We start from the raw sequence: 17,417 nt of genomic DNA on the forward strand, positions 1-17,417 counted from the left end.
GCTCCCTCTTTACATTTTTTAAAAAAGATTTATTTATTTATTTATTTATTTGAGGGGCTGGGGGCATGAGCACAGTGGGGAGGGGCTGAGGGAGAGAGAGAGAGTCCCCAGCAGACTCCAGGCTGAGCACAGACCTGACGTGGGACTTGATCTCAGAATCCTGAGATCACTGCCCAAGTCAAAACCAGGAGTTGGAGACCCAACTGTCTGAGCAACACAGGTGGTCTTAATTTATTATTTTTAGAAACTATCTGCAGCTTTCCTATTCTGACAAATGAGATTTAGTCTTCTCACATTATGCTTTGCCCACCATCTTCCCAAAATAGTTATGCCATAAATTTTGGTTAAATTAGAATTCAGTATTTACTTGAGTATGATTAGTTGCCTATTCACTTCTCAGCTAAGTGCTATGCTGTATTACATTTCCTTTCTGTAGAAATGTTTTTTTTCCCTTATTCTTTATAATTCTCTGATTTTCTATGTATTTATCAATGCTTTCCCTCAGCAGCAGTTTCTCCAAATACTTAAACTCATCAGATAACCTAGTGGTTCCACTGTTCTCCCGCTAAGGCCTTCCTTTGCAGCCTCATTCTCCCGTACAGGCTGGACTGGCTGCTCTCCAGGTTAGGAGAGGTGACCTGGGACTGACTGTCCCTCTCTGGGTGGAATTCCATTTCCTGGAACTTAACTCTTCTTTGGTTTACTACTTGATTGAATTGGCAAACAACTTGGAGCTTCCTAAGAAAGTATGGATGGGAGGTAAGTCGCCTGAGTCCTTGCCCAGCTAACTCTGATATCCACTTTTTTGATATATATGATTTTAAATTTTTTTATTAACATATAATGTATTATTAGCCCCAGGAGTTGAGGTCTGTGAATCGCCAGGTTTACACACATCACAGCACTCACCACAGCACACACCTTTCCCAACATCCATAACCCAACCATCCTCTCCCTACCTCCCTACCCCCTCCCCTGTAACCCTCAGTTTGTTTTGTGAGATTAAGAGTCTCTCACGGTTTGTCTCCCTCCCCATCCCATCTTGTTTCATTTATTGCTTTTCTACCTCCCAAACCCCCCACGTTGCCTCTCAACTTCCTCCTATCAGGGAGATCACATGATAATTGTACCTCTGATAGACTTATTTCGCTCAGCATAATACCCTCTAGTTCCATCTGAATTTTACTTTTGTGCGTGATTGAGAATTTGGCTAGGTATTTTAAGTTGAAAAGCATTTTCCAGAATTTTTATAGGATGGTCATTGCTTCTAGCATATGGTGTTGTTGAGAAATATGGTATAACCTGATGAGCATTCCTTTGCATGTGACCTCTCATTTCCCTCTGAAAGCTTTAAGGGTTTTCTATACTTCTCTCCTATTCCTCCTTCCACCAGTTCCAAAAGCCACCCCTGTGTGCTTTGGTCTGAGTTTATTTTTTAAATTCTTTGTGCTGAGCACTCGGTGACTCCTTTCAATATGGAGACTTTTGGTCTCAGTTCCAGAATATTTTTGTATTATTCCTTTTCATTTCTCTCCCTTTCAATTCTTTCTTTCCTTCCTTCCTTCCTTTTTCCTTTCTTTTTTTTGAAACTTCTAAAAATCAGATGTTAAATGTCCTCTAATTTTATTGTATTTTCCTAATTTGGTTTGTTCTACATCCTAGATTTCTTTGATTTTATATTTTAACCCTGCTATTAAAACTTTAAATTTCAACTCTCATCGTTTTCTACAGTATATTATTTATATTATATATTTATATAATGAAAAATTTCAGAACTACAGAAAAGTTTAAAGAACAAACATCCAGGGATGCCTGGGTGGCTCAGTTGGTTAAGCAGCTGCCTTCGGCTCAGGTCATGATCCCAGCGTCCTGGGATCGAGTCCCACATCAGGCTCCTTGCTCGGTGGGGAGCCTGCTTCTCCCTCTGCCTCTGCCTGCCATTCTGTCTGCCTGTGCTCGCTCTCTCCCCTCTCTCTCTGATAAATAAATAAAATCTTTAAAAAAAAAAAAAGAACAAACATCCACATAGTTTACATTTAGATTCAATAATTGTTAACATTTTGTCATCTTTGTTTTACCTATCTATATATGTATATATAGATCTTCTTATTTCTTTTTTTTTTTTTTTTTTTGCCTAACTATTTGGAAGAATGTTGACAGTATCATGACACTTCACACCTAAATACTTGGAACATATATAGGATACAGCAGGCATCTCCTAAGGACAAGAGCACTTTGCTACTGACTGTAATGCCCTTATCACTAAGAAAATTAACTATGATTCTCTAATATTATCCAAGATCTAAATCCATATGCTAATTTCTTCCGTTGTTCCCCAAATCTTTTATAGCTTCCTTTTAAAAAAGATTTTATGTATTTTTTGAGAGAATGAGAGAGAGAGAGAGCATGAGCAGGGGTGAGGGGAGGGTCAGAGGGAGAAGCAGACTTCCCACTGAACAGGGAGTCTCACATGGGACTCCATCCTAAGACTCCTGAGATCACCACCTGAGCCAAAGGCAGATTCTTAACTAACTGAGCCACCCAGGCATCCCTATAGCTGCTTTTCTTTGAACTAGAATCCAATTCGTTTCACACATTGAAATTTAATAATTTAATAATCAGATTGGAGGTGCCTGGGTGGCTCAGTCAGTTAAGCATCTGCCTTCAGCTCAGGTCAAGATTCCAGGGTCCTGGGATGGAGCTCCATGTCGGGCTACCCACTCAGCGGGGAGTCTGCTTCTCTCTCTGCTCCTTCCCTCACCCCTGCTCATGCTCTCTCTCTCTCATTCTGTCAAATAAATGCATAAAATATTTTTTAAAAAATTGTAATATTTTCTATTTTTTAAGGTTGTAAATCAATACAGAACTAAAATTATGCACAACAATAGCAGATGAATTAGTAGAGGAGTACTTGGAGTCAAAGTGCCTCGTGGTCCTCATATTGTTTGAGGAAAATAAAGCTTTTGATCAATTTCAGGCTTTGTCAAGATGAAATTTATGTTAATAATTTAGGGCAACCACTGAAAAAACAGAAATAGTCAATAACTTCTGAACTTGTAGAAAGAAAAGAAAACAATAAAACACGTTTTACATTTTTTAGGGGAGGGGGACAGGAAGAGGGAGAGAGAGACTCTTAAGTGGGATCCATACCCAGCATGGAGCTTGACCTGAAGCTTGATCTCATAACTTTGAGATCTTGACCTGAGCCAAAATCAAGAGTTAGACCCAGGGACACCTGGATGGCTCCGTCATTAAGCATCTGCCTTTAGGTTAGGTCAGGGCATGATCCCAGGGTCCTGGAATCAAGTCCTGTATCAGGCTCCTTGCTCAGCTGGGAGCCTGCTTCTCCCTCTGCCAGCCATTCCCCCTGCTTGTGCTCTCTCTCTCTCTGGCAAATAAACAAATAATAAAATCTGTTATAAAAAAAAAAAAGAGTTGGAGACTTAACTGGTTGAGCCACCCAGGCTCCTGAAGAAAACACCTTTAATACATTCTTTAAAAGGCAGAGAGAGGAAAAATGAACATTTAAAGAAGCACTATCAACAGAAAGGTTATGGTTAAGATGATAGAAATAAATCCAATATATATCAATGTTCATAATCAGTTTAAATGGACTAAAGCCTTCAGTTAAAAGACAAAGGTTTTCAGATTGGAAATTTTTTTTAAAACTCTAAGCAGTTTATAAGAAACACAACCAAGATATGAAGTCACAGAAATCTATAGCAGGTCTATTCAAGAGTGAAACACTAGGATTGACTGGGATTCTGTTATTTCCTTTATTATTTAAATAAATTTAAAGTAACCAATTCTGTTATCTCCTTTATTATTAACATGATGCTGGAGAGTTTAGCCAGTGCAGTAAAACAAGAATTAGGTTGCTGAATACAGTTGTGCATAATGTACTGGGTCACCCTGCCATGATTTACAAATGGCCTAACTATACAGAAACAGAACTTACAGACAAATAACTTGGGATCTACAGTTAAATTGTTAGAATTACTAGGAGTTTAGCAAATATACTGGATATAAAAGTCAAATGCATGTTTATGTCTGAGAAATTGAGTACATTTTAAAAGAAAGAAGCCCTTTCTAAAAACAACAAAAATAAAAGATGCTTAGGAAGAAATCTGACAAAGGATGTTCAAGTCCTTTATGGAGAAAATTATCAAAGAACTTGATTAAAAGGTACTAAAGGAAGGGTACATGGGTGGCTCAGTCAGCTGAACGTTTACCTTTGGGTTGGGTCATGATCTTGGGGTCCTAGGATAGAGCCCCACAACAGACTCCCTGCTTAGTGGGAAGCCTGTTTCTCCCTCTGCCCCTGCCCCTGCCTGCCACTCATGTTTCTGTCTCTCTCTGTCAAATAAATAAATAATATCTTTTTTAAAAAGATACTAAAGGAGACCCAATTAACTGGAGAGACATCCCTTTTTCATGCATAGGAAGACTAAATATTGTCAAGGCACGCATTTTTTCCAGGTTGATTCAGTGCAATCTCAGTAAAAATCCCCTCAGGAATTTTTGTAGAACTCAACACCCTGATTCTAAAATTTAAATGGAAAGGCAAAGAGCCAGATAGGGTTAAAACAATACTGAAAAGGAAAAACAAGTTGGGTGTATTTGCTCTACTGCAAGACTTATTGGCACAAGGTGTGGAGTTGGTACAAAGATAGATCAATAAACACAAGTAGAACACGGTAGAGAGCACAGAAACAGAACTACACATTGTTAGACATTTAATCTGTTTAAGAAATGCTATTACAAAATAGCAGAGAAAGGATTTGGAAAAAAAAAAAGTTGTGCTGGGAATTTTAATCATCCGCATGGAAAAACAACAAAATATGATCCCTGCCTTATATAAGAAAAATCATTTCTAGATGGATGATAGACCCAAATATAAAGGCAGAAAAATTGTTTCTAAATGATAATAAAGAAGAGTGACTTTGGTTTAGGAAAATTTTTAATTTTAATTTTTTTGAGAGAGAGACAGAGCATGTATGCAAGCAAGCAGGGATGGGGGGTGGAGGGGCAGAGGGAGAGGGAAAGAGAGAATCTTTTTTTTTTTAAAAGATTATTTATTTATTTGACAGAGAAAGATCACAAGTATGCAGAGAGGCAGGCAGAGAGAGAGAGAGGAGGAAGCAGGCTTCCCGCTGAGCAGAGAGCCCAATGCGGGACTCGATCCCAGGACCCTGAGATCATGACCGAGCTGAAGGCAGCGGCTTAACCCACTGAGCCACCCAGGTGCCCGAAAGAGAGAATCTTGAGTAGGCTCCACACCCAGAGGTGAACCCAGTGTAGGCCTTGGTCACACGACCCTGAGATCATGACCTGACCCCAAATCAAGAGTTGGAAGCTTAACTGACAGGGCCTCCCAGGTGCCCCTAGGAAAAACTTTCTTAACAGAACATAAAAATCACTAGCTATGTAGGAAAAAAAATATATATATATAAAATTAAGAATAACTTAGAACTTTTAATTAAGAGCTTTTAATTAAGAATTTATAAAATAGGGGCACCTGGGTGATTCAGTGGGTTAAAGCCTCTGCCTCCGGCTCAGTTCATGGTCCCAGGTCTTGGGATCGAGCCCCACATTGGGCTCTCTGCTCAGAAGGGAGCCTGCTCCCCTTCCTTTCTCTCTGCCTCCTCTCTGCCTGCTTGTGATCTCTGTCTGTCAAATAAATAAATAAAATCTTAAAAAAAAGAATTTATAAAATAAGAAAACCCTTAAAAGAGTGAGTAGGGGGGCGCCTGGGTGGCTCAGTGGGTTAAGCTGCTGCCTTCGGCTCAGGTCATGATCTCAGAGTCCTGGGATCGAGTCCTACATTGGGCTCTCTGCTCAGTGGGGAGCCTGCTTCCTCCCCTCTCTCTGCCTGCCTCTCTGCCTGCTTCTGATCTCTCTCTGTCAAGTAAATAAATTAAAAAAAAAATCTTAAAAAAAAGAGTGAGTAGGCAAGTCACAAAGTGGGAGAAAATATATTTTTTAAGATTTTATTTATTTATTTGAGAGGGAGGGAGTGCACAAGCAGGGGAGGGGCACAGGGAGAGGGAGAGGGACAAGCAGACTCCCTGCTGAGCATGGAACCTTATGCAGGACTTGACCCAAGGCCTCTGGAGATCATGACCTGAGCTGAAGTCAGATGCTTAACAGACTGAGCCACCCAGGGACCTTGAGAAGATATTTATAACACATCTAACCAATAAGCAATAAGTATTCAGTATCCAAAGCAATAAGCAATCAGTATCCAAAGATGTCTACAATTCAAGTTGAACAAGACCAACTCAATAGAAAAACTAGCAAAGACAGATATTTAATTTGACAGCGAGATAACAAATGGTCAAGAAATACATGAACATGAACAGATGCTCTGCCTCATTCATAATCAGGAAAATGCATCTTTTTATACATTCCTTGGCTATTTCTGTCCCTGACCCTCCCATTTCCAGCATTTTACTGCTAAGTTATTTCAGCTTCCTCACTATGATATCTACAGCCCTGTCACAGTCAGGAGGAGCTGCTGTCTTGTGGAATATAAGGGGAGGCAGTCCTAATTATTTACTGAATTTTCACTTTCACCAGAACTTACCTCCCCCACCCCGCCGCACCATGGTGCTATCATGACTACTAAGTTGCGAGCGGGCTCTCAATGGGGTACCTCATTTTGCCTTTGATTTACCATCATCATTCTTTATTGACTCACTGTGCTCAGTATGTCATTTACAACATGCCATTTAATCCTTACAACAACTCTATGGAAGTAAGAATTTTCTGGTTTTCTATATTCTTTTCATAGATGAGGAAACTGAGACCTGAAAATGGCCTGCTTCGCTCTCTCCTCTGCCCCTCCCCCCGGCTTGTGCCCTCTCTGACTATCTCTCTCTCACAAATAAATAAAATCTTTAAAAAAAAATAAAAAGATGACTGAGAGCACAACAAATGACACAGGTAGCTTGTAGGGGCCTCCCACTGTCCAAAGATGAAATAATTCGAACATCAAAAAAATCATGACGTAATGGATTAAAACATGTTGTAATATTTCCTGCTAATCATACCCTTAATAGGGTATTGTTTTAAGTTGTGATGTTTAAGAATACAGAGAACAGGGATTCCTGGGTGGCTCAGTTGTTAAGCGTCTGTCGGCTCAGGTCATTATCCCAGGGTCCTGGGATGGAGCCCCGTACTGGGCTCCCTGTTCTGCTGGGAGCCTGCTTCTCCCTCTCCTACTCACCCTGCTTGTGTTCCCTCTCTCACTGTGTCTCTCTCTGTCAAAAAAATAAATAAAATGTTTAAAAAAAGGACACAGAGAACATAGAAATTACAATCCATTCTTGTTATTCGTGGTAGTTATGTTCTATAATGGTGCTGTGAATGCTGAATTAGTGAGTACGGAATCATTGCTCTTGGAGGAAATACAGGATTAGATTCCTGTGAGTGTCTAGCCACATTTTTATCAACTGATGAGTACACATTCTTCAGTGTGTTTCTGTTTAAAGACACCTTATTTAATATATTTTACTGAGTCATTAACTTTGAACTCACAGCCAACAGCAACAAAATTTCAGTGTGAATGACTCTAACACATTTCTTTTCTCCCTAAGGCACACCCTGGATTTCTTGCACTTAGGAACACAAGACAGCACTTCATAGTTTAAACAGAGGAAATCACCGATAAGAAGTGCAAAAAATGTGAAAAACGGGACTCTATGTAGACTATGAAAAGGACACCCCTTTACAGTATGAGGGCTAAGATGAGAAAGCCCAGGGCGCCTGGGTGGCTCAGTGGGTTAAGCCGCTGCCTTCGGCTCAGGTCATGATCTCAGCGTCCTGGGATCGAGTCCCACATCGGGCTCTCTGCTCAGCAGGGAGCCTGCTTCCCTTTCTCTTTCTCTCTGCCTGCCTTTCCATCTACTTGTGATTTCTCTCTGTCAAATAAATAAGTAAAATCTTTAAAAAAAAAAAAAAGATGAGAAAGCCCAGTGTCACCCTGATTTCATCTGGGAATGTGCCTAGGGGGCAACTCAAATTTTTCACTGCCCTATGCATGTCTGCAAATGACCACAGAAACACCATAAATGCTGATTTTAGGGTTACAAATTAATTTTAGTGAGTAGGTAAATTCAGAATCCATGAATAATGAGGATTGGCTGTATGTAGATCATGGCACTGACCTCCCCCATGTTGGAAAAACCACATTTACAGGGTAAGAGTTGAAACATCTAAAGGAAGGATAAGATTATTCACAAACAAGGAGTATGACTATGTACAGGAAATCTGCTGTCTCTATTTCACTATCTTCTGGGTCAGACTAGAGAGAAGGTACAAAAGTTGTGGCCAGGAGATTTCTGGCTAGAAGTAAGGGTGAACATTCAGGCCGTGAGAGGTACACATAGAATATAAGCAGGTTATCGAAGGGGCTGAGGGTGTCTGTTTTCCCTTCAAAACTTTGAATTCAGGGAAGGAACCCATCTTCCTGGAATGGCTGAAAGCTATTCCCAAACATCCCAAACCATCCTAACATTTATAAGTTTTTTTTTTAAAAGATTTTATTTATTTATTTGACAGACAGAGATCACAAGTAGGCAGAGAGGCAGACAGAGAGAGAGAGGAGGAAGCAGGCTCCCCGCTGAGCAGAGAGACCGATGCGGGGCTCAATCCCTGGACCCTGGGATCACGACCTGAGCCGAAGGCAGAGGTTTTAACCCACTGAGCCACCCAGGCACCCCACATTTGTAAGTTTTTGATAGCAGTTTTAATACTGTGTTCTGGGGGATATAATAAACTTCTAAAAGTTGTGATGGTGATTATTTAGACTTGAAGTTGGGATGAATATGGTAAAGGAAGTGTCAGCTCCTTCTTCTTCTTCTTTTTGTTTTGTTTTTTAAAGTTTTGATCTTAATTCCAGTTAACATACAGTGTAATGTTAGTTTCAGGTGTACGGTATTGTGATTTCACAGTTCCACACATCACCTGGTATTCATCACGACAATTGTCCTCCTTAATCCCCACCACCTATTTTACCCATCCCCCACCCACTTCCCCTCTGGTAGCCCCCAGTCTGTTTTGATAATTAAGAATCTGTTTCTTAATTTGTCTCTTTTTTTCCCCATTTGCTGATTTGTTTCTTAAATTCCACATACGAATGAAATCATATGGCATTTGTATTTCTCTGACTTATTTCACTTAGCATTGTACCCTCTAGCTCTATCCATGTTGTTGCAAATTGTAAGAGTTGATTCTTTTTTAATGCTAGAATAATGTTCCATTGCATATATACCCCACTTCTTCTTTTTCCATTCATCTATGTGGATGGACACTTGGGTTGCTTCCATTTCTTGGCTATTGTAAATAATGCTGTTATAAACATAGGGGTGCATGTATCCCTTTGAATTAGTGTTTTTGTATTCTTTGGGTAAATATTCAGTAGTGTGATTGTTGGGTCATAGGGCAGTTCTATTTTTAACTTTTTGAGTAAGCTCATACTGTTTTTCCCAGTGGCTGCACCATGTGTCAGCTTCTCCTAAGCAGGGCACTTTCCAGGTGTTAGCTGGGGCTCACAGATTCTCAGAAATCTGGAACTCCCACTTCATAGCCTCTGAGAGGAGAGAGCCTCTTCCCCCCACCAGCGTTCAGGGGGTTCCAGGCAGTGTGCTTCTGTACGCCTCTCTCCTTCCCCACCACTGTGCTTTCCACACTCTGGTTTCTGGGTGTGCTGGCTCATCCTATCTGTGTAACTGAAGGTATTAACTTCCTCCCTTTACCAGTAAGTTAGTTTTTACTTGCCTCAGGCTTTTCACAAGTTCATGAGTAAAGATGTCTTTGGGTGGCAGGGCACCTGGGTGGCTCAGTTGGTTTAGCATCTGCCTACAGTTCAGGTCATGATCCCAGGGTCCTGGGATGGAGTCCCACGTCGGGTTTCCTACTCAGGAGGGAATCTGCTTCTCCATCTCCTTCTGCCTCTCCCACCGTTTGTGCTTTCTCACTTGCTCTCTTACAAATAAATAAATAAAATCTTAAAAAAAAAAAGATGTATTTGGGTATCAGGTCAAGTGGAGGGATGACCCTGGGGTATGTGGCCTCTTGCCCTGTTGCTTCCCCCCAACCCCACTCTGGTTTCTGTTCTGACTCCTGTCTTGTAAATAAATTAGCATTTTTTTTCTTTTTTTCCCCCCTAAACAACCATCATGTCCACCTCCAGAGAGAAATTATTCTTTCTGTAATTATTAGAATCTTCCCAATTTTTCTTTAAGAGTTCTCTTCATGAAGAGAAAAGCTAGAGTCTGTCATGCTAAGGATTCATATTTTGTTAAGGACACTTCGTTAAGTATCTATAAAAAAAAAATCAAGGGCGCCTGGGTGGCTCAGTGGGTTAAAGCCTCTGCCTTCGGCTCAGGTAATGATCCCAGGGTGCTGGGATTGAGCCCCACATCGGGCTCTCTGCTTAGTGGGGAGCCTGCTTCCCCCCCACCTCTGCCTGCCTCTCTACCTACTTGTGATCTCTGTCAAATAAGTAAATAAAATCTTTAAAAAAAAATCAAAGGTAATTTTGTAGTGGTGACAAGACCTGACTTGAAAAATGTAATGATTTATTTATTATTTTTGCTATTTTAAAATTTTTATTTATTTAAGTAATATCTACACCCAGTATGGGCCTCAAACTCATGACCCTGAGGTCAAGGGTCACATATTCTTCCAATGGAGCCTGCCAGGTGCCCCTATTTATTATTATTATTTTTTTAATTGAAATATAATTAACATACAGTGTTATATGAGTATCAGGCTTACAACATAATGATTCAACAATTCTATACATTCCTCAATGTTACCTCATTAAGTGTCGTCACCATCTGTTACCAAACAATAGTATTACAATCTTATTAACGATCTTCCCTATGTTGTACTTTTCATCTCCATGACTTACTTATTTTATAATTTTATAAATTTTACTTATTTTACCTCTTAATCTCTTTTTATCTGTTTCACTCATCCCCCAACCCACTTTCCTCCTGGTAACCACCAGTTTATTGTCTGTATTTAATACCCTTTTTGTTTGTGTGTCTCTTTATTTCTTTGTTTATTTATTTTGTTTCTTAGATTCCACAGTTGAGGGAAATCATTTGGTATTTCTCTTTCTCTGTCTGACTTATTTCACTTAGCATTATACTCTCTAGGTCCATCCACATTGTGCAAATGGGAAGATGTCATTCTTTTTTTATGGCTGAGTAATATTCCTCTGTGTGTGTGTGTGTGTGTGTGTGTGTACACTTGGGTTGCCTCCATAACTTGGCTATTGTAAATAATATGCAGTAAACATAGGGGTGCATATATCTTTTTGAATTAGTGTTTTTGTTTTCTTTGGATAAATACTCAGTAGTGGAATTACTGGATCATAATGTATTTCTCTTTTTAGTTTTTTGAGGAAGCTCCATACTGTTTTCCACAGTGACTGTACCAATTTACAATCCCACCAACAGTGCACAAGTGTTCCTTTTTCTCCACATCCTTGCCAACAACTGTTATTTCCATGTCTTTTTGATTCTAGCTGTTCTAACAAAGTGATATTTCATTGATTTTGATTTGCATTTCTCTGATGAAATTGGGCAAGAGTAATCAGTTTCCCAGAGGCCCTGTTCTAGAAGCCATTCTCTTCTCTCTAAGGGTTTGTAATCAAGAAAATTTGGCTCAACAATTGGAAAGTGTATGGTTTGCTTTTGGATTCCAGAAATAGATCATAGAAGGAAAGGCAAAAGGAATCAGTTTGGCCTGGAGACTAAGTGCATGAAGCTCTCTAGTAGAGGAGGAAAAGCAGTGAGGCAGGACTGGTGAGTGAGTGAGAAGAGATTATGGGTGTGCCTGGACAGGTGGCCTGGCTGTCCCCTCTTTGACGAGGGAAATGCTGAAAATGCAGCTTCATCTTTTCGTTTTAAAGATTTTATTTATTTATTTGTCAAAGAGAGAGGGAGAGAGAGTGAGCACAGGCAGACAGAGAGGCAGGCAGAGGCAGAGGGAGAAGCAGGCTCCCTGCCGAGCAAGGAGCCCGATGTGGGACTCCATCCCAGGACGCTGAGATCATGACCTGAGCCGAAGGCAGCTGCTTAACCAACTGAGCCACCCAGGCGTCCCATGCAGCTTCATCTTTTTTTTTTTTTTTTAAGATTTTATTTATTTATCTGCCAGAGACAGAGGGAGAGAGAGCGAGCGAGCAAGTGAGCACAGGCAGACAAAGAGGCAGGCAGAGGCAGAGGGAGAAGCAGGCTCCCCGCCGAGCAAGAAGCCCGATGTGGGACTCGATCCCAGGACCCCGGGATCATGACCTGAGCCGAAGACAGCTGCCCAACCAACTGAGCCACCCAGGCGTCCCCCATGCAGCTTCATCTTAACTAGAATTTTAGCTGGCTTGAATAGTTCTCCCCTTATCACCACCACCACCACCACCATCCAATTGTAATATGTACTGATTGCAAAGAAATACTCACATTGGCTCTCAGTGATTCTGTGCCTCAGAGAATAAAAGCAGGAAGGGCCTCTCCTAGGACACAGTCTCTGTTTCAGACTGCTTAAACCTGGTAAAGGTTATGATGTATAAGGAATGCATGGGAAACTTACATCTCTAAGAAGTGCTTTACACTTCAGAAAGTTCTGGAATCATTTCACTGTTTCAATTGCAATCAACTTGTGTGGTTGCCCTTTCTGGCCCTTAATCACTTCACTTGAACGTGAGGGGGTGTTGGTGGTGGGAGCACAGGTTGAAACAGACAGGTCTTCTGGTGCCCCCAATGTCACACTAGCAATGACAGCATAAATGACAGCATAAATTTTAAGACTGACTTAGCACCTAGAGCATAATAGACCCTTACATTTTTCTTATTAATATGCAAGTCTAGCTTTTAAGACTAAAATCCACTCATGATTTCACTAAAAACAGCATTTGTAAGGGTTTCCCCCGCCCCCTACAGTTGTATTAGAAAAGGTTTTTAGGGGGTACCTGGGTGGCTCAATCAGCTAGTGTCCAATTCAAGCTCAAGCTCATGTCTTGATCTCAGGGTCATGAATTCAAGCCCTGCGTTGGTTTCCATGCTGGGCATGGAGCCTCCTTAAAAAAAAAAAAAAAAAAAAAAAAGATTCTAGGAACACCCCCTCCCTCTTCTCCCTTCCACCGCCTGCCTCGGAGTGCTGGGCTGCCCTTATCTCTTGGTGCTCAGCACCCTCAGCTGTGGGTTTTCATTCATCTCTGATTACCCGCTGTGGGCCTGGCCCTTTCCTGGCTAAGCAGGTCTGGAGATGACCAGGAATATTCTTGTTCTCAGCAGAAGGGGAACAGATGTGTGAAAGCTTGAAGAAGTGATAACTGAGCAGTGGAGAGAGGGTGAGGGGAGCAGATCAGATAAAAACAAGAAGATCATTCCAGACAGAGAGCATAAACAAAGGCCTTGAGGTACAGGATCTGGGAAAAACAAAGCAGCTGAATGCATCAGGCTCCAGAGGAAAGGGTGAAAATGACATGGACAGGTAGGCTGGGGCCAGCATGGGAGGGCCTGTAGCTCATCTAAGGAGTTTGGACTTATCCTGAAGCATGCAGGGAGGGGAGAAGAGTGTTATTGAAGATACTCCAACAGGGATGTGACAGGTCCCAGTTCTCTGGCAGCAGGGCAGTGACTGGGCTGCAGAATGAAGCTCTTGCTAGTCCTTTCTTCCAAACTGAGGGTCCTCAGGGCAGTCACAGGCCTTACCACAGAATTGTTAGGAGAGGAAAGGAACCTTGGGGAACACATAGGGTGAGTACAGCATTGGACATTTAATCTCAGGTTAGAAAAAAAAAAAAAACATGGCTAATCAATGGCACCAGGTCCCAGAGTAACTTGATTAAGCTAATGAATAGCACTGGGCCTCAGTTTTAGTGATCTCCTGGGGGTGGGGGGTGGTGTCAGTTTTCTCCCTGCATGGGGTTAGCTCCCCTGGCCTTCTGATCACATAGCAACTGAATGTTCTCTATTGACAGCCTTCCCTTCAAGATTCTGGAGTCCAGGAGAGCAGGAATTTTTATCTATCTTTCTTTTTAAAAAATATTTATTTATTGGGGTACCTGGGTGGGTTAGTGGGTTAAGCCTCTGCCTTCGGCTCAGGTCATGATCTCAGGGTCCTGGAATCGAGCCCTACATTGGGCTCTCTGCTCAGCAGGGCTCTGCTTCCCCCTCTCTATCCTGCCTATCTGCCTACTGTGGTCTCACTCTCTCTCTGTCAAGTAAATAAATAAAATCTTTTTAAAATTATTTATTTATTTATTTATTTGGGAGGGAGAGGGGGCAGAGGGCGGGTGGATCTCAAGCAGACTTCCCGCTGAGAGTGGAGCCCAGTGCTGTGGGGCTCTATCCCAGGACCCTGTGATCATGACCTAAGCGGGAATCAAGATCAAGCTTAACCGACTGAGCCACCCAGGTGCCCCAATTTTTGTCTGTCTTGTTCATTGCTCTCTTCCCAGTTGCCCACTTTCTGGCTCTAGCAGATGCCCCCAAATTCCTTGAATTAAGAATAAGAGTCATATGGGAGGTCTGATCAGAGAAGGGAGTGGGGGGATAGGATTTTCCATCTGATCACAGTAAATGAAACCTGGAGGCTGGAAGAGTTACCTAAAGAGAAGGGGTTTTAATCCAGGCTATCATGCCATCTCTGGATGTACTTCCCTCAGTGTGCCTTTCTCATTTGTGGGGTGAGGTATGTGGACAAAAATGATTACTAGGATTTCTCCTTCTCACCCTAACATTTTATGCGAGGAAATCAGGTCTTTACCAGCTACTGCCCTCTTCCCAGGGCATCTGTGTTGCAGAAAGTCATGGCTATGGACAAAGTAAGGGACAACCTCATGATTTTAGCCCAAGAAATGGAAGGACTCTTTTTTTTTTTTTAAAGTCTTCCATTTCTTTTTTTTTTTTTTTTTTTAAATATTTTATTTATTTATTTGAGAGAGAGAGTGAGAGAGAGCATGAGAGGGGAAGAGGTCAGAGGGAGAAGCAGACTCCCCATGGAGCTGGGAGCCCGATGCGGGACCCGATCCCTGAACTCCAGGATCGTGACCTGAGCCGAAGGCAGTCGCTCAACCAACTGAGCCACCCAGGCGCCCCAAAATGGAAGGACTCTTAAACAGACTTGTTCTGAGAAAAGGGTATTTACTTTTATAGGATGAATTACACTGGGTTCCCATTATACAAAGCAAAATGTTTTTTTAGAAAAAGAGATAAACATAGTGAGAACGGACTCGGCTTCTAAGGACGGGTGCCCAAGGGTCTGCAGCCAGGAACCTTCCTCCTCCTGCCCATGCGCACTGCGGACCTCCTGCCCATGCGCACTGTGGAGCTGCGGGAAGGTGCTGAGGGCCAGGACTTCTCTGAGGGAAAAAAGCAAAGTGTTTGAGCTACTCACCGGAGGTCTCTTCCAGATGAACTGGATGGGGAATTTCTGGCTATAAAAGAGAGAGGTCTCATCGGGTGGAAACTCAGGATCCAGATAAAGAACCTTCTTTTCCAGACATTTCTTGTGAAGCTGCTCAAATGTCTTCTCTTTAACTCCAATAATGGGGAAATTGCGGCTGATGATGGCCGAATAGATGCCACTTGGGTTTGTGCCCCCGGCCTCCGTGGTCTTACCTTCGCCTGGCGGGGGAATCGGCCCCGGGGACCTGGGCTCAGCCCCCGTCCGTGGGGCCACAGATGGGCTAATGACAGTTGGCATGGCAGGCAAATTGGGGAAAAAGATTTTGCTTTGTTTTGTTTTTAAAGAAAACAAGGTACAGCTCCCTGCAGGGGAAGAAAGCAACAGCCAAGGGGAAGTTGGAGTGATTCTGTCATCTGAGAGAAAAACGTCCACATCCACATTAGGAGCTATAGCCCGTCAGAAGGTCATCCAGCTTCTGTCCATCCTTAAAGCCGAGTGGTGATCCCGAAGTCGGAGGTTTTCCCGAGGCAGGAGACAGGAGGATTTCTGGGGGCTCCTGCCGGCAGCTAGCCTGCCAGAGGGAGAGGCAGAGGGGAGAGAGAGGCTTGTGTTTCAGGGGCCTGGAGAAGCTTGAGCCAGGAAAACTAAAAATAGACATGAAGGAAGAAGAGGAGTATGAGAGCCAGGGAGGCTCCCGGGCAGCCAGACGACGCATGAGGTGAGAAGGACCCTGCTGGGGACGTTTCCGCGTGGTCATTGAGTGCTGGTGTCGTCGGGAGGCGGAAGGGGAATATTTGAGGAGGTTGGACCCCGAAAAGTAGCAAAAAAACTGCTCATGCGTTATTGACTCGGGACATGGACTTTGTCCACCCATCAGCCACCAAATGAATGGAGAACAGTACTGAGAAAAAAGGTAGCCAGGGAGAATGTGAAATCCTGAATTCTGGGGGAATATTCTAGACATGGTTGAGAACACAATTTTTACTTTCTAAAACTCTAGGATATCAGAACATTATTCAGCTGGATTTGCATCTCTTACAGAATGTTATGGTGTCAGCGTTTGGTGGAGCTGTCTGGGTGGAAAATGCTGCTCAGCAGAGTCCCCAGTTGAGAAGAATGTCTGTCTCTTTCTTGCCCACTTGACCTAGACACCTTTTGTCTCTCCCCACCCCCAAAATAAACACTGGACCAAATTTGCTACAAAAAGTGCACCTGAGTAGACGGTGCAAATACACCGTATTAGACAACTGGGTCAGAAGTGGAATTGGTTACTGAATCGGGTTCCCTTTTGAGTCCCAGGAGAGGTCATTCCAAAAGAATTGGTTTCAGAGCTCTCAGATAAGAGCACAAGCGGCTTTGGGGAACGGAACTGCCTGCCTGGCTTCCGCTTTGTGTTGAACCCATGGTAACTACTGCCCCATGGTAACTACTGCCTGGGCTGTTAGATGGCTACATTCCACTTGTGGCTCAGTGGCTGCTGGTCCTAGACTTGTAGCCCTGCCTCTTCCCACGTGACCAGTCTCACCAGCCCAAGGCTAGAGCTGTAAGAGGAGGTGGGAAGTGACTGCTGAAATAGGGAGGATTACCAGGCTCATGATCACTGGGGCTATAGCTTTAAGGAGACCTATGTCTGGAGCTGCTGCATGTGGGGACCCTCAGCCTGTCTTCCTGTTCCCTAGGACCAGGAAATGCCCAAGGACCTTTACTACTACTCTTGGAGAGGCAGGATAGGGGAGGGTAGCCTTAAGGCTGATTGTGTGGGTTCAAAGTCTGGGCATCCTGCTTGCTGGCTGTGCCTGTTTAACTTTAGGTGAGTTACTTCTTCCTTTTTTCCTATGGCTCAGTTTTCTCACTTATAAAGTGGGTATGTGGATAGTCAGTCTGCTATTGAGTTATCATAAAAATTAAAGAACTTGGGGCGCCTGGGTGGCTCAGTGGGTTGAGGCCTTCAGCTTGGGTCATGATCCCAGGGTCCTGGGATCGAGCCCCAC

The 17,417-nt window shown here is 42.7% G+C and overlaps 1 protein-coding gene across 3 annotated transcripts in view; it reads right to left on the minus strand.

Annotated features, from left to right (window-relative positions):
• The window catches only part of CAPN3 (calpain 3), a 49,539-nt gene extending 33,816 nt beyond the window's left edge, over positions 1-15,723 (minus strand). For all 3 annotated transcript variants that reach the window (XM_044229533.1, XM_044229531.1, XM_044229532.1), the window contains exon 1: positions 15,415-15,723. In XM_044229533.1, the coding sequence (XP_044085468.1) occupies positions 15,415-15,723 (309 nt within the window). The remainder of the gene's footprint in view (positions 1-15,414) is intronic.
• Between the last annotated feature and the right edge of the window lie 1,694 nt (positions 15,724-17,417).

This window comes from Neovison vison, chromosome 13 (genome assembly GCF_020171115.1).
Source record: "Neovison vison isolate M4711 chromosome 13, ASM_NN_V1, whole genome shotgun sequence".
Lineage (NCBI taxonomy): Eukaryota > Metazoa > Chordata > Mammalia > Carnivora > Mustelidae > Neogale > Neogale vison.